Source organism: Rhincodon typus, chromosome 1 (assembly GCF_021869965.1).
Source record: "Rhincodon typus isolate 14 chromosome 1, sRhiTyp1.1, whole genome shotgun sequence".
Lineage (NCBI taxonomy): Eukaryota > Metazoa > Chordata > Chondrichthyes > Orectolobiformes > Rhincodontidae > Rhincodon > Rhincodon typus.
The window spans coordinates 167,140,889-167,166,005 of record NC_063332.1 but is presented as its reverse complement, the minus strand read 5'-3'; the positions used below and the strand labels follow the sequence as shown (position 1 = coordinate 167,166,005).

The 25,117-nt window shown below is 38.2% G+C and overlaps 1 protein-coding gene across 1 annotated transcript in view; it reads left to right on the top strand.

Moving 5' to 3' along the window:
* The window catches only part of hadh (hydroxyacyl-CoA dehydrogenase), a 34,149-nt gene extending 10,137 nt beyond the window's left edge, over positions 1 to 24,012 (top strand). Inside the window, exons 2-8 of the mRNA XM_020530479.2 lie at positions 4,500 to 4,628; positions 12,882 to 13,039; positions 13,905 to 14,031; positions 16,429 to 16,518; positions 17,999 to 18,071; positions 20,945 to 21,061; positions 23,537 to 24,012. Coding sequence (XP_020386068.1) covers positions 4,500 to 4,628; positions 12,882 to 13,039; positions 13,905 to 14,031; positions 16,429 to 16,518; positions 17,999 to 18,071; positions 20,945 to 21,061; positions 23,537 to 23,655 — 813 coding nt within the window. The 3' untranslated portion in view covers positions 23,656 to 24,012. The remainder of the gene's footprint in view (positions 1 to 4,499; positions 4,629 to 12,881; positions 13,040 to 13,904; positions 14,032 to 16,428; positions 16,519 to 17,998; positions 18,072 to 20,944; positions 21,062 to 23,536) is intronic.
* Positions 24,013 to 25,117: the final 1,105 nt, after the last annotated feature.

Below are 25,117 nucleotides of genomic sequence, written 5' to 3'. Positions count from 1 at the left end.
AATGCATGTTTGATCTTAATTTCACAACATGGTGATAATAGCTGGATGTTAATGGGGACAGAAAAGCAAACTTTGTACTTGCATTGAACCTTATCCTCCTGTAGTTTACTTTCTGGTAGTTCATGTTCATGGAAGCTGTACAGCTGGGAACTTCAGGAAGGTATCAATGTCTTTTTATGTGGAATTGACATAAAGTTGCTCTGTTTAATGTCTCACCTCTCAACTAAAAGCTGCAATCTCAAACAGTACAGCACTCCCAAATTTTCAACCTGACATTGATGCAGTTCCTGGAGTGGAACTTGAAATCGTAATTTTCTGACTCCAAGGTGACAGTGTAACGGTGGAACCTAGAATGCTGTATCACAAAAGTCAGTGATGAGCAGAAGCCTTCATTTACTCACCATTCCTGATCCTCTATCGTTTCAACTTGCTTAGCTAAGCGTCCAATTGAAGACCTGTCATCACCTGATATATAATTCCAAACATTTGCTTTTCCTTCAATAAAGATTTTGTTTTAAGTCAGTTTTCTATTTACACTTAATAAAATCAAAATACTGCGGATGCTGGAGAAACTCAGTAGATCTGGCAGTGAAACTGATGAAGAGTTATACTGGGCTCAAAATATTATTTCTGTTTCTCCACAGAATCTGTCAGATCCACTGAGTTTCTCCAACACTTTCTGTTTTTACTTCCATTTACACTTGTTGAAGTTGAGATTTCCTCTATTGGTCAGAGTGGCTTTAAAGGTTTCTTCTGGGTTCACCTCATGCTTAAACTTTAGATTCAAGGGTATAAACGTGTTTCATCTTTCATCATAAATATCCTCTTTACACCTCAAATTATTGCATTTGCTTTGACTTACACCCTTGCCAATGCACATAACGGAGCAACCAGATATATAGTATTTGAAGTGACATCAGGCATACTTGTTAATCTCTGTAAAATAATTTTGTACTTCTTTTCACTTTTTAAAAATTGTCTGCTATTCAGTTTTGACACAAAATAATGTTTCACCTAATTTGCAGCATTCTAAGTAATGGCTAAAATCAGCAGCCAGGATGAAAACATACATTTTGTTTTGTTAATAATTTACTGCGTTTTTCCAACTACGACAGTAGCAACTACCAGTCCTGCATCAGATTCTTCAGACTTGAGAGGGCCCACAGACAAGGACAAAATCACTTTTATCTTGGAGATACTCAAACATTGAGGCTACCACCAATGTATTTCTACTGTGGAGTTGTGCAGTATTTGCCCATAGTATTGTAAATATTGAGGATGTTCTTCAGACATCCACACCAAATAAACCTCGTTAGGATGAAATTAAAATAAAATTGAGGAACTTTCCCCACAATAGTCTAAAGTGTAGCTTGTTTTAGAATGACACTATGCTCTGTGTAGTATGTGAGTAAATGCATGTCTTCACAAAGAAGCGTGTTACTTTTTTTCAAAAAGAACTTGCTGGTGTTTTAAACAGTGCAATTAATAAAGATTACATTTTGTTTCTTGGTAAATAACTTTAATAAACCTTATGGAGGAAGTGTTAATAATAAAAAAAACTCCTCAATTTATTACCCAATCTATTGACAGCCTGCAACAGGTCTAAACCGGTTCATGTTATTTGGTTCAACGAGTTGGTCCGGTCCTAAACGTCGAATTTTTGAATGGCCCAGAGAAAACAATTGTTCATTTGGCAGCTCCATGTTATAGCTGGTCTGCATTTGTCTGAGAGCTGTTTTTCTTCCGTCATGTTCACCAAAATTATTTGGGAAATTTATTATTAAATGCTATTTTGTAGGGGGAAGAAATTCCAAGTTCTTCCTTCTATCAACATTTTGAGCATTAAACCCAAATTATTGATCATAGAACATAGAACAGTACAGCACAGTACAGGCCCCTCGGCCCACTATGTTGTGCCGAACTTTTACCCTAATCCTAAATTCTATCTAACCTCCACCCCTACATTATACTATCATCCATATGCCTATCTAATAGCCACTTAAATGCCCCTAATGAGGCCAACTCCACTACCCTCTCCGGCAATGCATTCCACTCTCTGAGTAAAGAACCTACCTCTGACGTCTCCCCTATATCTACCTCCACTTACTTTAAAACTATGCCCCCTTGTAATAGCTACCTCCACCCTAGGACAAAGTCTCTGGCTGTCCACTCTGTGGTTCAGGCGACTACATATGGTTTAATACAATTGAGACAGATCTCATTGTTTCTTTAAATTCTGGATTAATCATATTGTTGTCCAGATTCAAAGCAGATAAAACCCCACCCAAATGATACAACTGGAAAAACCACCCTGAATAAAGTCATTTCAATTTGTATGAATTGATCAAATACTTTGTTATTGGATCTGGAAATTTTATTGATGATGTGTGATTAGATTCTGCCAAGCAGTTTATGTTTCTCTGTACACCACCATCACTTTCTGAGCACAGTGAACTACATTTTTCCCCTCTTAACGTTGATCTTTTCTTCATTCAGACCTCATCTTTTGAAAATCTATCTTTCTAAATGAGCATTTTATTTTTGCTCATTCACGTTTTCATTATGAATCTAGCATTAAACTCCTCCATATTGTAGTGCTGGTTTCTTACATTGCAGCAGTGACTATACTTTAAAAATTATTTTAAATCATTTTAAAATAATGATTTAAAATGATTTTAAATCAGTTAAATCAGTTCTATGAACTGTACAGCACGGAAACAGGTCCTTCAGTCCAACTCGTCCATGCCAAGCAGATATCCTGTATAAATCTAGTCCTGTTTGCCAGCATTTGATCCATATCCCTCTAAACCCTTCCTATTCATGTACTCATCCAGATGCCTCTTAAATGTTGTAATCGTACTAGCCTCCACCACTTCCTCTGGCAGCTCATTCTATACAAGCACCACATTCTGCATAAATTTAATTGGCCACAAAGTACTATCAGATATCTTGAAATTGTTACTTACATGCAAATCTTTTTTTCTATTGCCAAGGTATTTTCCAAATGTTAAAATGTTCAAATGCCTATTCCTTTTAAAGTCCGGTATTACCCTTCTTTGTGTCTAACACTCTAAGGTAGTCGCTGGGATAAAGGGCTGTCTTTTCAGGAATTAGAAAGAGTCTGTAAACCTATGCAGGTGGGACCTGCCCCATTTCCAATGGATCAAAGCTTTGCTGGTAGGGGAAAGTGGGATGGATGTGAACTACAAAAGAGGGAAACCTGATCTCAGCAGGGCCATTCAAACACATTGCTGAATTCAAAAAGATACCAAAAACAGGAATTGCTGGAAAAGCTCAGCAGGTCTGGCAGCATCTGTGGAGAGAAATCAGAGTTAACATTTCGGGTCCAGTAACCCTTCCTTACCACTTATTGCAAGGGTCTGAACCAATGACATGCAAGTCTCAAGTTAATGGAGTAGACATTATCGATCTTGAAGGGTGTATAATTATTGTGACCTGAAGTGTTTTAAATGCCCCACCTTTTAAACTTAAAAAAAAGGCTGTGGCTGTCAGAGATAGTTTTGGAAAAAACTTGGTGCTGGATTGCAATGATTGACAGGGCATCTGGTGTAGGTTAAAAATAAAATCATTTGACATCTGCTCAAACAATTGCAATGGACCTTTTTTTAAATCAAACTATTCAGATATGTTATGAAACAAATCCATAGTAGGAGGGATTTGAACTCGGATCTCTTGGCCCAGCAGTAGGACCACTACCACCGCACCACATAAGGCCCAGTAGCATTAGGAGTGCTTAGCTAAGATTCAAAAGGTGAAATTTATTTTAGCAGGAGTACTGATCTCACAGTTTGACAGTTTAAAGATGTTATTAAAGGATTACCTATCTTTTATGTGCGATCTCAACAAACATTTGTTTTATAAGAGATTAACTACTCAAGATTCAAATGCTTTGAATAGATTTTATGAATGGGTATTCTTCCATTGTCATGTGTGAAGAAGTGAGAACTGTATCAAACTTTTGGAAACTTCTTTTTCATCTCCACATGGTTCTTGAGGTCTGTCTGTGGTGAATATAGTCTGAGTATCAATTCAGGTGGCCTGGTGGTGGATGGGAGCAGGAAGAGAATGATGGTGTGAGTTGGCATGGACAATATGAGGACTCTCAAGTTTGGATAAGGCTTTCTAACTAGCCTTCCTCAGTGTCCGCTTACCTCTTGCCAACACTTCTGGCATCAGCAAGCCTGACACCATCTTGCATCTGCTGCACCACCCACAGAGTGGAAATTACCCATTTCAGGACAGTTTTCACCAAGGCAGGAGCAATGAGATGGAAAATTTCCCAATCTAAGCTACCTGCCTCGGTAGTCTAAATCCAGCCCTACATTTTAACTTCTGTTGCACCTATCTTTACCAATTTTCCAACCTGAATCAGCTTCCCTTGTTTGATTCTGAATTTCTTGGTTTTATTTACTGGAGTTGGAAAATTATTATGTGGGCTCAAAACATGACTGATGCGGTAGTGTTTCTGCTTCCATTAGGTAGCTGCTGGAGCAGGACACACAGTGATACTGGTTGATCAGGCTGACGATATCCTGAAGAAATCATTGAAGAAAATTGGAGACAGTGTTGCACGTATAAGCAAGAAGAAATTCACAGATAAGCCTGAGGTGATGTTTTGACCTTAATGAAATTCTTACGTATTTGTAAACGAATTCAGAAAATGTCTTAACACGTATTGACTGTGGTCATTTCAATGTAAGCTTGTTTTAATTCTTTTAAGAGTTGCTTATGGATTTCCATGTCACAAGTAACATAATTGGTCATTTTGAAAATTAATCAATTAAAGTCGAATGATTATCAACCAATCAGCAGTCCCCTCTTACAGAAGGTAAATGTTAGTTCACCCGCTAAATTGGTAGTCTTGCAAATTGTCCTGATGAGTGCAAGATGAAAAGTTTCAACAAAATGTCTTTTTTTCCATAATACTAAAGTAAAATAAGTAGATTCTGTCTACTATTTTTCTAAAATAATCTAGCAACAGTGGATTCCACATGTTTGTGGAATTTTTTTTGCCTGTTGGAACTAGATGAAAAATGGAAAACATGTGACCAGTAAATCTCAATTTGTTGTTGTTAGTTAGTAAGGGCTAGTGTTTTTTATTCCCATTCTCAGCACAGTTTCTTGACTGTATTTTATAAACCAATTATTACTGTTTTGTGTACTGTTAGAATCAACTAACGAGCAGTAACTGAGTTTGAATTTAAAAAGGAAGGTGATATTGCCAATTTACTAAAGAAATGAATATGTAACTGTATTTAGCTTGGTGTAAGAAATAAGCCAGCTCAATTCCTTAAATCAACACATAAAGAGTTAGTTTTATTTCTAAAGCTGACTCAAGCAAAGATGCAGAAATTACTAACAAAAAGTTTGAAATACACAAATGTATGTAATTACCCACTAATGCAAAAACCACAAAAAATCCGTCCAAGCAAAGGAAAAAATACAGTTGAATATCAGAAACCAGATTATATGTGGTTTTTGCATTAGAGGGTAATTACATACATTTGTGCATTTCAAACTTTTTGTTAGTAATTTCTGCATCTTGGCGTTACTTGGCCAAGTAACAAGTAAAGGTAGAAAAGAAAATCATTTGCTGATTGTGCAGAGACCTGATTACAATTGAAAGGCCACTTTCAATGCAACAGCTGCTGGTATTAGAGTCTCTTACTGAAGTAGTTATTCTGCAGAGATAGTAGGAACTGCAGATGCTGGAGAATCTGAGATAACAAGGTGTAGAGCTGGATGAGCACAGCAGGCCAAGCAGCATCAGAGGAGCAGGAAGGCTGACGTTTCGGGTCTAGACCCTTCTTCAGAAATTCCTCCTCTGATGCTGCTTGGCCTGCTGTGTTCATCCAGCTCTACACCTTGTTATCTCTAGTTATTCTGCAGTTATGGTTTGGGTGATTCTCTTGGAGACAGTAGAGTGGATCTGAATTCTCCATTAAGAATACTTACGTTGCAGTTAGAAAGACTTATTGTAGACTTTCAGGTAGTAAACTGCTTTGATGACATTTCAAAGAAAAGGGAGAGACATGAGGCTTTCTTTTCTGTCCTGGTCCAGTCTTTCTGAGACCAAGTTCAAAATCCAGTAGTTTTTTAACAGCTCAAGAGCTGGGTCACATGACCTGTCTGAAAGCTAATCTGTGACTCCACAAAACCAGTTTGTCCTCCACTGTCCAGCTACTGTCAGCCAATGTTCTTTGCTTTGAAATGAGTTCTTTTCAAAAATTATAGATTATTATTTTAGTTACCATCTTCAAAACAATGCAGAATTGATTTAACAGAATGGCTCAAGGGATGAGCTGTGACAATAATGGGGAAGTGGCATTATTCTCTTTGGAGTAGAGAAGACTAAAAGGGGATTTAATAATGATTAAATTATGAAAGATCAAGTAAGCAGGAGATCTTGTGGTGTGATGCGTAGTGTACTTATCTCTGGACCAGAAGCTTTGTGTACAAGCCCTACACCAAGACTTCATGGCCCTAGAAGGTGCATTTGTAATGTGCCCAAGCAGATTGATTGTCAGCTTGCATATCCTTTTAATACCTGATGTTACCAGGCAACAAGAGGGGAGAGTTTCCTGGTCAGCCATCTTGCTCAAGGCAATGTCAAACAATGCAGCACTTTACCTTTAATTGTGGACGAATCCAGTAGCAGCCATGGCCTAGCACTTGAGAATGAGAAATGTAGAAAAGACAGATAAATCAGATGAAATGAAGGGAATATTGTTTCCCAGCTGCCTGAAGGATCAACAACCAGTGAGCACAGAAACAGAGGTTACATACCAATGGACCTTTTTACACAATGAATGGTTAGGATTTGGAACGCATTGTCTGATGATAGGGCGGAGTTGATACAAATTCAGAGTAGCTTTAAAAAGGAATTTGGATGAATACTTGACAGGGAACAAACTAAATTGATTTGTGGGCATGAAATGGTGTTGTGGTTAACTGGATTTCTCTGAGAGTTGACACAGATTTTATGGAAGAAATGGCTTCCTCTGTTCTGTACTATTCTATGATTCTGGTTGGCACTGCATCTTGATGTTGCCATTTCCAATCCTTCAATTAGTCTTAATGGTAATCAGTTATTCTGTAATCTCTTATTAGGTTGTCACCTTTTGCTCATCTGTTCAACAATTCAGCATCGATGTGGAAACCACATTGAAATGCAATAGAACTGTATCCATCCTGTTAGTTCTGTTGCCAACATCACTTACAGTTTCAACAGTGTTCAAGATTTTCAGATATGCGTATAAAGGGTAGAATTGCCATAGTTTTACTGGACCAATGAGCTGTTCTCTCCTTAGAGAGAGGCGACTGGTGGTGATATAACCTGAGGGTCACTGTGCCTCAGGCGAGGGCAGAGGTTGAGAAGGAGAGTCCTTCATGGTAACTTCAGCCAGTGCAGGAAGTGAACCCACGTTGTTGATATCACTCTGCATTGCAAACCAGATGTGTATACTTATATGTGGAGAGAGATTAATTAATCTGCAATTGATCTTTTAGAACTGTTAGATATTTTAAACTGTAACTATAAATGTACTGTCCCTATCCGATGTATTACCCTCTGATGAGATGTGATTCCATAGGCTTTGGTTGCTGATCTATGAATTTATTTTTTAGTCTTCAGATTGAATGTAAGTGGGCTGAAGGTATTGCTTTTTATATCACAGCTGATCCTGATCCTGCTCTTTAATGTGCACAAATACGCTCCTGATCAGGAACAGAAATTCTGGTGGAATTTCCCCCCTTAACCCCAGAGCGTAAAGACCAATCATTCCACTTAGCACGACTGATAATTATACATGGTATCATTGCTAATTTGTACAAGTGAAAGCTTTACAGGTGACATTTAGATCAATTTTAACAGTTTTTAAAAATAAATAAAAGGAAAATACTAAAAATAAGTACACAAAAAGCAAGAAAAACTGAGCAGGTCAGGCACTATCTGTGGAGAGAAATAGTTAACACTTTGACCTCTCAGTAGATGAGAGCTGACCTTTCACAAAATGTTAAGTCTGTTAATCTCTGCACATGCTGTCTACCCTGATTAATTTCTTCACGTCTTTTTGTACTTTTTATGTATAAATTAAGTGTTTTCTCTTTGGTATTTAACTTATATTTCTTAACAGATTTTCCTTTAGGGAATTCTCTTAAGTGTACCACTACTGAATGTTGATTACAAGGAGACATAGATGAAAAAAAATGATTTGATGTTATTAATTTCTATGCTATGCTTTGGGGGCCTCTGCTGGCAGAAGTCCACATATGCACAATTTCAACTACACTTTTAAAAAATAATCTCAGGCAATTTCCTGCTGTCCTATTGTGTCCGTTAAGGTTTAACTTTGAAATTCCCTTCTTCACCTGTAGGCCGTGATGGTGAATGCTGGAATGCTTTTTGATGATGGAGGACTTCAGCTGAGCCTGATTATAGAAGTGAAACAAATCATAGTGCCCCATCTCCAATCTGGGTAAAATCTGCTAATTCAATTCATACAGGGGATTGAACCCATCACCTTCCTGGATCCAAATGAGTTATGGTTCACTGACTGTACCTGCTGGTTTGTGCATAACAATCATTCTTAAAATTAGAAAGTGATCTTGCACCATGGGTGGCATGGTGGCTCAGTGGTTAGCATTACTGCCTCACAGTGCAGGGGACCTGGGTTCGATCCCACCCTTGGCAACTGTCTGTGTGGGATTTGCACATTCTCCCCATGTCTGTGTGGGTTTCCTCCCGGTGCTCCAGTTTCCTCCTCATGGTAAATTGCCTGTAGTGTCCAGGGATGTGCAGGCTAGGTGGGTTAGCTATGGGAAATGTAGGGTTACAGGGTAGGGGAGGTAGGTCTGGGTGGGATGCTCTTCTAAGTGTCAGTGTGGTTTTGATGGGCCAAACGACCTGCTTCCACACTGTAGGGATTCTGTGATTCTACAGTTCTTATATGCATGCTAGATGGTGTATCTACAGTTCTTATATGCATGCTAGATGGTGCATCAGCCATTTTATTGTGCTAATTAGAAGCAGCTTTTGAAGCAGATGTTTGTGTGTTAACATGACAACATAAAGTTTGGTCCAATGTGTCATAACTGGAAACCCTTCATCCAGTCACTATTGTAAATATACACTGTCAGGGCTGCGTCTTTTCAGTAATTATAATGCAAAACAAACCTCTAGAGATGTAATTATATCTCTAAACCGGTCAATTAGAAAAATAGGTTAAATAAAAAAAAACAAGCCTCTAATGTCACCAGCATCTCTTTGTAGAATATCCGTGTTATGAAACTGATTATTGACTATATGGTGACCCTCAGATTAAACACCACCAGTCATCTCTGTCTAAGGAGACAGCATTTCTATAGCATCTTTTAACATAGATAAATGTTCCAAGTCACTTTGGAAATGTAACAGAAATTGATGTGAAGCATCAGTAGGTGATATCATGAGGGTGACTTTAAGCTTGGTGAAAGAAGCTAGTTTTAAGAATGGTTTTAGAAGGGAAGAGAGAGAAGGCGAGACCTTGAGTAATTCCAGGGAATTTGACCAAAGTAGATGAGTGGTGAATTAGAGAGAGGGAAGATCTATTAGATGGCTTGAGTGAGAGAGATAGAGCATTTTGTTTAAGGGGCTTGTAGTGCTGAAGGAAATTGCTTTGTGAAGCAACGGATAGACTTATATGCAAAAATTTTAAATTTGAGACATGGGAGTTAATGTAGTGCAGCAAGGGATGATTATAGATCATGAGTTCATTCAGGGTGCAGTGCAGTGGATGAAGTTAATAGATTATAGGAGACCTGCTTGAAAGCTGGAATAATTGGTCTGTATCTGACGAAAAATTGGAGGAAGATTTCAGCAAATGGATTAAGGTAGCAGTAGAGTAGGTAGTGTGTTATCGAGATGGAAAGAGTCTATCCTTATGATGACAAGTGCTTACAGTAAAAAACTTTATGTTGTCATGTTAACACACAAACATCTGCTCCAAAAGCTGCTTCTAACTATCTCAACAAAATGACTGATGCACCATCTCAGGATGCCAAGGTTGTAAGCAGTCCAGTTTAGCTAGAGACAGTGGCAAGGAGGGTGAAAGAATCTGTGGTGTGGGTACGTAACAAGTCTGGCTAAAAGACCATGGTATGTTTAACTGCAGCACATTAAGGTTCATGTGAGTCTGGGTGTTGGACCCTTAACTTGATAATGTGGAGTTAGTGGATGGCTTGAGAGTGGAGAGGTAGAACTGGGTGCTGGAGTGTACGTGTGCATATTAATTTAACATCTGAGAGGCCACATGCAATGAAGGAAGCTGAAGGAGCTAAGGATGAATTACTTAGGGAACTCTGAGGCTGAAAGTGAAAGGTAGGAAATGTACTTTATTGGTGGAGTTGCTTTGACTGATATGATAGGCTTTGGTAAAAATGTCCATTACAGTCTGACAGAAGAATGATGTAGACAGGAGTCTGATCTGGTCAGTAATTTTGTAGACTGCACAGAAAGCAGGTACAGATAATGCACCGTGGTTGGAAGAAATGTTTACTTCAGTGTCGTAGAAGATCTAGCAGGCCATGATTCATTCAAAGACCTTGGAGACAAAAAAGAAGTTGGAGCACCAGGGCATCACTGCAGTAGTACCTCCACATTGTGTCTTATGCCTAACCATTGTCAGCTCCATCATAAGGTTAGAAGTGAGGATTTTCGCTGATAATTGTACAGCATTCAACATTCACGACTCCTCAGATATTGAAATAGTATATGTCTAAATGCAGCAAGATCTGGACAATATCCAGGCTTGGGCTGACAAGTGGTAAGTAACAGTTGTGCCATACAAGTAGCTAGGTACTCACCATCTCCAACAAGAGAATATGAACTATTGCTTTTGACATTCAATGGCATTACTATTTCCTGAATTCCCTACTATCAACATCCAGCAGTCACCATTGACCAGAAACTGAACTGATTTGGCCGTATAATTATTGTAGCTACAAGAGCAGGTCAGAGGCTAGGAATCCTGTAAGTGAGTTACTTACTTCTTGACTTCCCCCAAGCCTGACTACTATTTACAAGGCACAAGTCAAGGCTGTGATGGAATACTTCCCATTTGCCTCGATGAGTGCAGCTCCAACAACATTCAAGAAGCTTGTCACCATCCAGTACAAAGCAGTTTGCTTGACTGGCAACACAAACACAAACTCTCTCCACCAACAACATACATTGGCAGTGGCAGTGTGAACCATTTATGCAATACATTGCAGAAATTCACCAAGGCTCCTTAGAAAGCACCTCCAAACCTGGGACCAGTACCATCTAAAACAACAAGGACAACAGATATGTGTGAACACAATCACTTGCAAGTTGCTCCCCAAGCCACTCACTATCCTGACTTGGAAATATATTGCTGTTCCAGCAGTATCATTGTGTCAAAATCCTGGAGCTCACTCCCCAACTGTTTTGTGGGTGTACCCACATCATATGGACTGCGGTAGTTCAAGAAAGCAGCTCGCCACTAGGCACCCAGGGGCAGGCTATAATGCTGGCCCAGCCAGCAATGCCCACATCCCCCGAATGAATAAAACAAGTTAGAGCAATAAATGCAGCCTTGCCATGGTTTTTCATATGCAAATAACAAATGACAAAAATGCTTAGTTGTTTTTCCTCTCCCTGTGTCCCTCAATGCATGACCAAAATTAGGATTATCCTTTGTGGAAAAGGATGTCTGTGAACTTTCATCATACTATGGTACTATATCTTTGGTACTAATGTATTAAGTTAATCATAAATCACATTTCTTTTTATGAAGGTTTGTTCAGACTCATTATAGTGCTCCATGTGTGGAATTGAGTGTTAATGGCTGTGACTGTCTCGTCTAAAAATTAGACTGTATTTTTTCTTTTGATCTAAAACTTCAAAGCTTAAATTTGGGCAGATTGAGTGTTTTTGGAACAGCCATAATTAAACTGTAAAACTTCCACTGGTTGTAGTCTAACCCCACTTATTTTAACCACCATGATAAATTTGAACAGGAGCTGTGATAACTGGCTGTAACCATTCTCTTTAGACTAGTATAAGGGCTGTCTGTTCAAGCTGGTGTTAACGTTATTGTCAATGAAAACATTTAATTTCTACTTGTTTCTGTTCACAGCTACAGAGGAAAGCATGTCTTGAGCAGCAGTTTTTTAATGGGCCAACAAGTCTGCAGTCTCTCAGGAGACTTGTCTTCAGTTTAGTAACAGATTTTTTTCCCTGTGCAAAGTGATTATTTTGCGGTCCCTGTTTATACTCAGGGATGCTTTGATAACATGGTGGTGGGTGTTTTTGTTCACATTTGTTTGGGCTGAATTGCAGGCACGCATGCAGTGATGTAAATAGAAAGATGACACTTCTGAATCATCATCCAGGATATTCTGAACAGCTGGTTTCAGCTGGTACTGCAGGATGTCCATGGACTGCCCCAATAAGATCTAAGGTCAGAGGCAGGATAATAGGTACCATTCATAGGTGAGGAAGATTAGTTCCTACTTTTCTCAACTTAAAATAAATAATAGATAAATGACTTCAAAACACATCAGGATTTTGTCTGAATGTGGACATTTTTGAGGTTATAAAGAGAATGAAAATCCACCAAGGCACAGGGCAGCCACCTTACCTACCTCCAACACCCTCCAAATAAGTTTCCGATTGGCTGGTTACAACTGTTACATAACTTTGCAGTTGATCATTTTAAAACAAAACAATCAGTAACCCTATTTTAGAAATTGTTCATTTACACTACTTTGTCTCAGGCTTGCTGTTAAAATCGAGAGTGCACATAAGTGGGAAGCACAACTGATTCTTGCTGTTAATGACTGCTCTCTTCCATCACCAGGCTGGTGCAGAATTTGTTCAGGAGACCCTTGAGAGAATCAGTACCTCAACAGATCCTGTTTCTGCAGTGCACAGCACAGACCTTGTCATAGAAGCAATTGTGGAAAATGTTAAAGTTAAACAGGAACTTTTTGAAAAACTAGATAAGGCTGCTCCAGTGTAAGTATTTCAATTATATTATACTTTATTTCAAAATAAAGACAGACTTGCACATTATATATATAGTGTCTTTCAAGATATCAGGATATCCCAGAATGCTTTACAGCCAATTAATTACTTCACTGAGGTGTAGTCATTTTTGTAATGTGGGACGGTGAGTCCTCCACTGTTAGAGGTATTGTCTGTCTTAGACCCAAGATTCTGCAGCAGTACGTGAAGAACAGCAAGACAATTGCCCCCAGTTTCCCGGCCAATGTCTGTTCCTTAAGAATAAACAGATTTTCTGGTTATTATGTTATTTGTGGGACCTTGCTGTGTGAAAATTAACAAAAGTCAGTCCATGTGATAGTGCAGCACCTTCTAAGTAATGCCCATGAGTTTCAGCCTGGATTTTTTTGCTCAAGAAAATAAGCAATACTAGTTTGTTTGTGGAATACCTGATGAACTTTATTTATAACCCCGAGAGGTGGTTGGAAAAAAGGATTTCCCAGTGTGTCATTTTGGTTTGAAGCGGACTGATGAAAAAAGTAACAAATTTTAGGATGTTTCCCCAGTGTTTCCAGAACAAGTCATTTTTATTAAAGAGTAGGGCTACACTGATAATTCTCTGGTCAGGAATTCTTGACTTTTATAAGTGCAGCCACTTCACTGTAAAATTAACATATTGCACCGTATTGACTTACATTTTATGATGTTCAAATTGTACTCTGTGGGAATGGCAAGCCAAGTGAATTTTGAAGTTACTGAAAGTGATTAAACTCGCAACAATAGTTTTAAAATGTAGTTTGAATAGCAAGTGAAAAAACAGTAAACACCCTTTTGTTGTTTTGAAGGAGTAATTCCGTTTTCTTTGTTATCCTAACAGGGAAACCATCTTTGTTAGTAACACATCATCACTACCGATCACTGAAATAGCAAATGCTACAACCAGACAGGACCGGTTTGGTGGGCTCCATTTTTTCAACCCTGTACCCTTGATGAAGCTAGTTGAGGTTTGTTTTCTTTTTTTTATGACCAAAAAAGAGATTGGAAGGAATTTATTTTAAAAACCTAGGATAAAGTTACCTCCACTATCATCTGTTAGATTTACCCAAGGAAATCATTAGTCTGTTTTAATCAAAATATAACAAATACTTGTGTTACTTCAAGGTTACAAGGTAGATACAGGCTATTCAGTCTATGCCAACATTTTTAGGCTCCACATGATCCTCCACCACCTCTTTTCATCTAATCTTAGCAGCATACCTTTCTGTTTCTTTCTCCATTGTGTGCTTACCTAGCATCCCCTATACGCCATTTGCCTCAACTACTTTTTGTGTTTACAGGTTCCACGTTCTGACCACTCTCTAAGTGAAGAAATTTCTTCTTCATTCTCTATGGGATTTACTAGTAAGAAGCTCACATTTATGACCTCTTGTGTGAGCTTCCCCACAAGTGGCATTGTTTTCTGTACAAATAACTCTTAATCAAACTCTTAAAAATTTTAAAGCCTCTTTTAGGTCACATTTCTCTTTTCCAGAGAAAAGATCTCCAAACCTGTTTAGTTTTTCCTCTTAGTTATATCCTGTCTGTTCTATTAACAGCCTAGTGAATCATTTTTGCACCCTCTCTAATGCCTTTCTATCTTTTTATAGAGAACAGGAGGCCAAAAATGTGCATGGAGTTGTCTAACCAAAGCTGAATACACCAGCACACCTTTTGCTACCCTTGCATATAAACAAAATTGCTGGAGAAGCTCAGCAGGCCTGGCAGCATCTGTAAAGGAGAAAACAAGATTAACGTTTCGGGTCCGGTGACCCTTCCACAGAACTGCCAGTTCTGAGGAAGGGTGACCAGACCCAAAACGTTAACCTTGTTTTCTCCTTCACAGATGCTGACAGACCTGCTGAGCTTGTCCAGCAACTTTGTTTATCTTCTTGATTTACAGCATCCGCAGTTCTTTCGGTTTTTATTTTGCTACCCTTGACCTGTTTGGTCTCTGTTTTGTAGTTACTATGTATGGACTAATAGGTTAACATCGTGTGTCCAAGAGATCATGGTAGAATGATCCTGTAATGTCATGACGAGAGAGAAACCTTCTTGAGAAGGCATTTGTTGAACTCTGACTGTGCAGTTAGACATTCAGTATATAAAATGTTCTTGTTGAAATGAACAGACTTCAGTAGAATCATTTGAAGGGCAAAGGGGCCCCACACACACACTAATAAAAAGATGAAACACTGTAACTTTTTTCTCCACCATTATACTCCCTCTGTAGAATATTCTTACTACTTATTTTGTTAAAATTCTGATGGCTGAGGAAGGAATCTCTGCTGTTTAAGTAACACATTACCTGTTTTGTTCCTCAAAAATATATGATATATTCTTGTGAGGACAATTTTTTGTCAAAAATTGATTCTGAGGACTGTATCGAATATCCACAACCTGTTTGTCCTTCCTTTCTTCTCAAATTCAAAAACAAATGGTGTGAAATTCAGAAAACCTACAGGTGTAAATTATTTTACAATCAACATCAGATCCGTTTAATTTTAAAGCTTTGGCTAATCCCAGAGAATTGCATTGAACATAAATAACAGAAGCAAACTATTTGGTCCAACTTGTCTACGCTGATGTTTATATGCCAATATGAGACACCTCCTACCCTAATGCCATGTACTTCTGTTCCTTTCTCCTTTGTGTGTTTATCCAGCTTCCCCATAAATACACTTAAGCTGTTTATCACAGTTTCTTCCATGTAGTGAATAGCACATTCTGCCCACTCACTGAGTTCTGCTGAAAGCTTCATTGGATCTATTAATGACAATCATATGACACTAATTTTGATTTCCTAAAGAAGTAGAACCATCTTCTTCACATTAAAGCCACTAAATGTTCTCAGAATTGGTAAGGTTTCTATCAGCTTATCCCTTTCCCTTCTCTTTTCTCAAGAGAGGAGCCATAGGCTGTTAGGATCTTTTTGCAATTATCATTTATTCACCATTTTCTTGCTTATTGCATTCTTTTATATGGTTCTTTTATCTATTCCTCCTGTATTGCTTTATATAGCAGTCAACTATTCTTGAATTCCATTTCTCTTCGAAGCATATGCCAGAAAAGTGGGGTCCACAATTCCACACTGGAATAGAAGACTTAATGAGCCATACTAGCACTTGTAAATCTATGTGCAGTTGAAGATTATTTTTTAATCAGTATTACCTCTGGTGTGCTCAGTTTTCTTAATCACAGTAAATAGCCTCAAATTTAATTATTTTGTTTGCAAAATTTTTTTGTATCAATTGATTCTAGAAAATATTAGGGTTACAGTTCCTTAAACAGATAACTTGTTGATAAAGGGTTTTATGTTTTAATATCTTTTTAATAAAAAAAGTTCTTGTAATTGTTTTGAATAGGTGGTTCAGACTCCAAAGACCAGCCAGCAGACGTTTGAAACACTAATGAATTTCAGCAAAGCTTTGGGGAAGAAACCTGTGGCTTGTAAGGTAGATACAACTAGTTTCTATCTTCTTTGGCTATTTTTTTTTCTTGACTTTGGATTCTGTCTAGTTAGTGTGGTGGTAAAGAGATTGGCACTTTACCTTTGGCACCTGACTTCAAATGCACCCCAGTCTGTTGTAATAAAAGCTTCCTTTATGTATGGCCTGTAAATATTGTACGCAAAATCAATTTGACCAGTTGCAACTTAATTCCTTGGGTATAAGGTTCTAAGTGCAAAAATATCCCGAAATTGTCAAGCTTGTCTCTAAGGTCACAGTATTGCTGGTAAGATTTTAGCACTGACAACTTTGAACAAAAAAAATCAAAAATACAAGTGCTTGCAAATCATGAGCTGTGTCAGGACTTGTCAATCTTTTTTAAGGAAAGATTTAAACATAAAAGACATAAACATGGATTCTGAATTAAAATAGGAAAGGAAATGGTACAATTCTCATTTCTTTATTAAACCGTAAACACAAGAAAGGGAGTTCCACAACAGTTTTGAAAAATATATGACTGAGCAATTCTAATCCGTATCCTTCACTCTGTGTAAAGTCCCTCCTGACAGTATCTGCCATCTTTTACTATTTCAAGCCTGTGCTTCCTGGGCTAGGCTTGAAGTTGAGGCTATGGGGGAGGGTGACCTGATGTGTGGAAAATGGGGTGTGCAACATACGGTCAAGGAACTTTCTAGATATTTTCTAATCAGCCTGCTCAGACATGTTATTACACACTCCCGGAGCAAGTGGGACCTAAACCCAGGCCACCTGGTTCAGAGGAAGGGACATTTCAACTGCACTGTATGAGCCCACTTCAAGGAGCTTTCTAAGGTTCAACTTGGAATTACATTCAACTTGACAGTTCCATGGAGATAAGCAACGATTTCAGACCCCCAGTTGGGGACAGTTTTACTGTTGCTGACCTACCTTGGTATTCTATACAGTTTGAATACATGATTTTCTCTGCCTTTTTAGCCCTGTGGTCCCGAGCGCAAACTGCAAACTGTTCACTTGCTCATGGAAAAAGAAATCTGTACTCGATAGTTCTTAGATGAGTGTTTGCATTTGTGCAATATATAAATTAAATTTATCACTGTTCCTTCATTCAGTGGGTCAAAATCCTGAAGTTCCCTCCGAGCTCTGTGCAGACATTTTTAATCTTTCTGTTCAGATATGTTATGACACATGCCTGAGGCAGGTGGGATTTGAGCCTGAGCCTTCTGAATCAAAGGTAGGGGCACTGCCACTTGCCACAACAGCCCTAAAACAGCACAGTGTATGTACTTGCACCACTGAAAAGGTGACACACCACCACCTTCTCTAAGCCAATTAGTTGTCGATGAACAACAAATACAAGCTTTGCCATTAATGCTCACATCCCATAAAGGGACCAAAATAAAGTTTACCAGTTTAGTGAGAGCCTTCTAAGCATGAAAGCAGCTTTAGCATTGGTTAAGGTTTTATTTAACTTACTCTTTCTCTGTAGGATACCCCTGGATTTATTGTGAACCGTCTACTTGTGCCATACCTGATGGAAGCTGTCCGGCTACATGAGAGAGGTAATCAAATTTAATGATATTTAAAAAATGTATTGGAAGACTTGTTTCAAATAAAGTCCCCTTTTCCAAAATGAGGAAAGCATTGTCTGTTTTTCTCCTCTTGCATTGTAAGGTGTTATATGTTTTAATTTAACATAGGTGGCGAAGTATTGCATGTTGTGTACCTATCATCTCTGCCAAAGCACGCGCCTCTCCAGGCTAGCAGGTAGCAACTTTAATGAGTAATTAAACTAGATTTCAGTCAACATGCAACGAATCCAATAAGATCCTTTTTTTTGTAAGAATCCATTTGACATTAGAACCTCATTAGAGGTGTTACACTGTCTCCAGTTTTGTGACTTTCAAATTGTTTATGGCAATTCATATTTTCTGCGTCACCTAAGCAAGCCACCAGGAAGATTGTCCTCATGTATTCAGTTTACATTGGCAAAACACTTCTGTGGCAGTGACGCATAAGGCATAGCCCAGTTTTTTAAATGTCTTATTAGACTGGCTTAACAAAATGTTATAGCAAAGGTTTTTTTATACATCGGTTTTAATTTCTGCCACCAGTATTGCTGTTGTTTAACTTTAAGTCTTAATAACAAATGGAATCCTTGCCACAAGATAGAAGCTTTTTATTTTAGAATTTTCCTGATATGTTCTGCACACTTCTGATTCTTTTCCCTTTTGAGCTATCTATTAGCTTGAATTTATCTTGAAAGTTAAAAGCATCACTGTTGCATTACTTCTTTACTGTCCCAATCAATATGTAACAGATTTGACAATTAAATCATGAGAGTTGTTAAGTGAGATTGTTTTCCTAAAGCAGAGCTTCAGCTGCAACGTGTACAATCTAGAGGGTGGGGGAGACTTGAGACTTGAGTTCAGGCTGAGATTATTTGGCAAGGCAGGAAGAGAAACTGAAAAATAAGAGATGATAAAGGAAAATTTTACCTTGATCATAAAATTAGTGAGAAACTGATTGCAGAATGATTATTAGTTCTTTTACATGCAATGAAGAGACCTGAGATCAATTAAACAAAAGATTATTATGCAAGAAGGTAGGTACAAACATATTGGGATGATCCTAATTTTACATGACCGTACATGGTAAAATGTCTTATATCCTATAGAGGGAGGTGATGCGCAATGGTATTGTCACTGGAGTAACAATCCAGAATCCCAGGCTAATGTTCGGGGACATGAGTTCAAATCCCACCATGAAATTTGTATTCGATCTTGTAAAAACCTGAAACAAAAATCTCGCCTAATGGTGACCGTATAACCACTGTTGACTTTTGCAAAAACCCACCTTGCCCCTAGCAAAGGAAATCTGGCCTGCATCTAACTCCAGATCCATGGCAATCTGGTTGACTATTAACTACCTCTACGCAATTAGGGATGGGTGATAAATGCTGGCCTAGCCAGCAAAGACTACATCCCATGTACAAATTTTTAAAAATCTGTGCGTAGTAATGACATTCCCATTAATCAGGGCTCGTATAAATTGTGGGACAGAGTAAATAGAAAGAAACCAGCTCCCACTTTCAAAAAGTATCAACAAAAAGTCCAGAAACTTCTGGTTAGACTGCATCTAGAATAACAATTTCATTTCCGATTATCATGCCTTGGGAAAGTTGTCTTGGCCTTAGAGGGCTGGAGTGCTGAATTTCTGGAATGATATTAGGGCTGAAAGAATTAACAGTGAAGACAGCCTGTATGTTATGATTCATCTCTGGGGCAGGTGAGACCTGAACCTGGTACAGAGCTTGGGTCATTACCACTGGTCCACACGACCCTTAGAGGCACTGCTTATTATTCCTTGACTGTTAGAAAATTAATAGAGAAATTTAAGATGATCAAAGTAAAGTGGTAGGACAGAGAGAGAGAAACTGTTCCTCTCTTGGGAGACGCCACAAAAATAGGGCACAGACTTAACACTGGAGTGATGCTATTTCAGGGTGTTTTCAGGATGAATTGCCCATGTAGGGTAGTAAAAACCTGGAACTCTTCCTCTCAGAAAACTTTTAAGGCGAGGCCAATTAAAAATTTCCAAATCGAGATTACTAGATTGTTTTGTAATAGTATTAAGGGAAATGGAACCAAGACAGGTAAATGGAGTTGAGGTGCAAATCAGCCATAAACCAATTCAATGATGGAACAGACTCAAAGGACTTGAGTGATCTATTCATGTTCCTATGATGAAAAATGGAAACTGTTTCAATAATGCATTCAGAGCTTCAATTTGTTTCCTTGACTCTCAGCATGAGTACTACATAAATGTGCTGTCAGATAATGCTGATTAGGTATATACTTTTTTCAAAAATTTTGGTGGACCAGATACCCAAGAATGTTACCAGGGAAATATTTTCAGATACGAAATGGTTAAGATGAAATGTTTTAATAAATAGGTTGCTGCTTCCAGTGATAAATTGGGAGGTATACTACCCACAAACTTCTCTTGGATTTAGCAGAAAAACAAACCTATGTCATGTTCTATTTTGTTGAGAGTGCCTTTTGGCTTTGATATTGTTCCTGGGTATTTGAGAGATATCAAAAATTGGGTGATAATGAGCAGTAACTCCTTGACCTTGGTAGTGTTTTGCCTTGCTGTAGAAAAAAGCAGTGACAGAGTTTTGACAAAAATTATGCATCTTCAATGGTTCCAGTATACTGTGGGTTGTGTTGTTTTATATTCTGAATGAACACAAACTATCTTCTTGTATCTAAAATATGGAATAAAACACTCTTTGCATTGATGTGCTTTGAGTAAATATCTGATTAGTTTTATATATCTCTCTTCCTCCTTGAAATGTTTAGCCTCTTCATTCCCTGAAGTTTGGTTTATTTGGTTTCTTTTACTTGAAAGAAACTTTTACTCTGTTTCTCAGGTCATGGATCAAAGGAAGACATTGACGTGGCAATGAAGCTGGGTGCAGGATATCCTATGGGTCCCTTTGAGTTATTAGATTACGTTGGACTTGACACCAGCAAGTTTATTATTGATGGTAAGCAGAAATATGTCATTACTTATGTAGCCTTTTTCTTTAATTGAGCTGATTCCTCCATTGTGGTTGAGTCTTGCTATGGCTATGTTTTATGATTTTAGTCCACATTCGGCCTCTCCCTGACATTAGATATTCCTGGAACTGCTCTTATTACAAGTAAAAAATACAGTGCTAAGCAAATGAACAGTAGGTGGTGCTATGGTGAAGCAGGCATCCTCTTAATTTAAGTCAACCACACTGAATCTATTAGAACAGAACAGTACAGCTCAGGAACAGGCCCTTTGGCCCACCATGTCTGCGTTGAACATGACGCTGTTCTAGACTAATCCCACCTGCCTGTACATGGTCCATATCTCTCTATTCCCTGCCTGTTAATATGTTTGTCTAGATGTCTCAAACTTTGTTAATGCATCTGCTTCTACCACACCCCTGGCAGTGCATTTTAAGCACCGACCACCCTCTGTGTAAAAACACTTCCCTTGCACATTTCCTGTAAACTTTCCCCTCTCACCTTAAAGCTATGCCACCTAGTATTTGACATTTTCATCTGAGGAAAAAGACTCCAACTCTCCACTCTATCCATGCCTGTCACAATTTAATGTACTTCTGACATTCTAGTGAAAACAATCTGAGTTTGGACAACCTTTCCTTATAGCTAATACACTCCAATCCAGGCAATGTCCTGGTAAACCTCTTTTGCATCCTTTCCAAAGCGTCACATCCTTCCTACAGTGGGGCATACAGAACTGCACACAGTACTCCAAAGGTGGCCTAACTGCTCTACTCTTGCACTCATCTGACTTTTTATACTGCAGAATAGGAACATAGGAATGCATGTTTTAAAGTTGATAACTTATAAATGTTGGATAATTTGGCAGCCCTTGTGCTTAATGACTGTTATGCCATTATTTTGGTAAAATGATCTTCATTTCCATTAATGTTGGTAATGAGATAGCATATTGAACCAGTTTTGGGAAAAGGAGGAAAAGGACTGGGGGTGGGGTTTGTTCATTAATGTAGATAAAAGCTGAACTTATTGTAAATCAAGTTTCAGATGCAGTTTACTGCATCCAAAAGTAAAACTTGCATTTGATAATCTCTTCAATAATCTCTTAAAAATTTTGCCATTTTTTATTTTCCAACTGAACTCAGTTATATAACAAACTGAATAAACTGAAGATTCCACTCAGACCAGGACACCTTCAGTGCTCATCTTGCAATTTCTGCTTTACAAGATTTCTATTTCTGTCTCCTTTCTGCTGATTCATCATGGGGTTTGATTCCACTATTTCTGATGTTGGGGGACTCCAGAATGATTGTTAGGACAATCTGATGATGGCTTCTGCTGCATAATTGTATCCTTTCCAGGATATTTACAGCCTCCTGTTTATAATACTGTTCACCTGGAGCAGCTGAGCAGCATAGGTGATCTAAAATGATGGGTTTCCAAGTGCTTGAAGCACTGTGATATTTTATTTTGGATAACAATTCTCGGACAGATTTAAAGAGAAAGGAATGTTTTAAACAGAGAATTTTCCCTAGATTTTTCTTTGCTTTTGAAGTTGCTTAGTTATGTAAAGCAGCAAGGTGACAAAGCTATGTGCATTGGAGAGGTAGAATACAAGAACAAACTCATGATTTCTGTAAGGTGATTTACTCTCCATGCCATCAAGGGTCAGTGATTGAAAATATTTGAAGCTGAGCTGTCATCCATAACATTGAAAAAGTAACCAAACTGCTTCCCAGAAGCAAATGCAACAGCGAACAGAGGTAGCAGGCCTAAGTGATTTGTATCAGGAAGGAAGCTGAGACCATGTACTGGTTGTGCTACATAAATTAGGAGCCTATTAATTCTGACCAAATGTTGAAACACCACGAATATTGAAATATTAATTTGTGTTGTATCTGGCAATTACACATTGCTTCAACTGACAAATACTGGTAAATATTTATGCCACATCATTCAACTTGTTTTATTGTTCCTTTTTTTGGGAAGGCAGTAATGTATGTCCCTATAAGCATTTCATAATGAAATATCTTGCAATCATAGCCATGGATTTACACAGGTTGACCACTGTGAGCGCTAATCAGAATTGAATCCTGCTGTCACTGGATTCTAGCCATCAACACCCAAATCAAGGAAACCACACACACGCCAGATAACATTTTGTTTTACATGAACCTGTTCTATTTACTCCTGTGAAGCATTAGGTTATTTTTCTGTATAATACAGACGATGCATGAATCCAAATTGTAGAAGTGCAGCAATAGTGAATTTCTGTCATCAACTCATTATGAGGTTAAATCTCTTGATTGTATTTTTAGGTTGTGATTTAATTGTTTAGTACAGCTCTGACAGACCAGTGCAACTTTCATGAATTTCTTTTGTTTCTTTCTGTCTTCCCTCAGCTGTATCAAAGGGAAGTGTTTTTAAGTATGTCCTGTGACTGAATATGGACATTTTTCTTCCATTAGGATGGCATGAGATGGATCCAAACAATCCCTTGTTTAATCCGAGTGCTCTGTTAAATAAACTGGTGGAAGAAGGAAAGCTGGGTAAAAAGACTGGAGAAGGCTTCTACAAGTATTCCTAGAAAGCGAGGTGTCTTGCTGCTGCAATTTTTTCTACTCTAAATCATGCAAGCTGTCAGACTGTTGCCTTGGTGCTTAAGACTTCTGCTCTGGCACCCAATTGATATGTACACTGTAATATTAATATGTTTGCACACTGGATAATGCTGACCCAGCCTGATACAGTGATTGTGATGTATAATCTGTAAAACAAAGTTATTTTTAAAATTAATTGCTTCTAGGCAGAGAGATACCTTAAAAATTATTATACATACAAAGATATCTTTGTTCTTCTTATTGATGCATTTAAAATGATCTTAGTTTCAATTTGTAAATCTTTTTCACTCATTAATAAAATGTCACTTAAATTGCATAATACAGTTTCAGTTTATACTGGCATTATTATTTGTTTGCTTTGTGTGTTGCCTAATTCCCATGATTTGTTTAATCCTCAAATGAAATAAAATGGCAGATAGCTGTCCCACCCCTACCCTCTTTTGTCTATGACCAGCCATCTCTTTAAACTTCACTGCCCCTTTGTCCTCAACTCCAGCTGAGTTGATTCAGTTTCACTGAGGCTATCTGGCCATCATCTCCTCTTCCTCAAGCTTGCCTTTCAGAGTCCTTGAGTCTTTTACTTTCACCCAAATCAATGCTCACTTTGGCGTGAGTTTGCGTCAAACAGGATCATTTATCTGATTTGGCAATGTTATGTTATAAAAAATTAGATGTGAATATCATGGTATTGAATAATTCATTGGATGTTTATTACAGCTAATTCTTATGTATAAACACTACATTCCTCAAGCACATATGCATCTGTGCTAATATTAATCTAGTATGTTACAACAGAGGTGCATGCTTTCAGTTGTAATGCTTCAAATAATCCAAGATAGGGTGGAGTAGAAAACCTTTATATCCTTGGGTCACATGCTATAATACATCAATGAGTTCATGAGCATATCTCTTAAAGGGATACTTGACATACTGACGCAACATATCTTTCCTGCAACTCCCTGTTCGAATCATAATTCTGCTTAGGCTCAAAATATTGTAAAACTCATCTGAGGTCGCTCTTATGGATGCAGACAGCATTTTTAAGGAAACATTTGAAGGGTGATGCAGAATGGTTCTACTGTAGGAAACCATCTGATTTGATCAGGGACAGAGTGGGTAGATGAGTGTTCAGAAGGAGGTAAGAGAGTAAACTGAGTGAGATTAGTGCAGGGAGAAGTTTGTTTGCTGCTTTCCACCTCTGGTAATTACATAAAAAGGCAAAGCAAGGAAAACCCAGTGGATGGATATGCCCAGGAATGACTGAGGAAATGCCTGAGGTGGCAGCAGGAGAGGAAAGGAATCAAGAGGACCATACTGAGAGATTGCATTCAAAGTGGCAGCCTATCTCCACAAGTAAATGAATATAGGGATAATGGTCCAAACAGAATAGCACAGAAAAAGGGAGGTCTATTATAGGATGTGATAGCA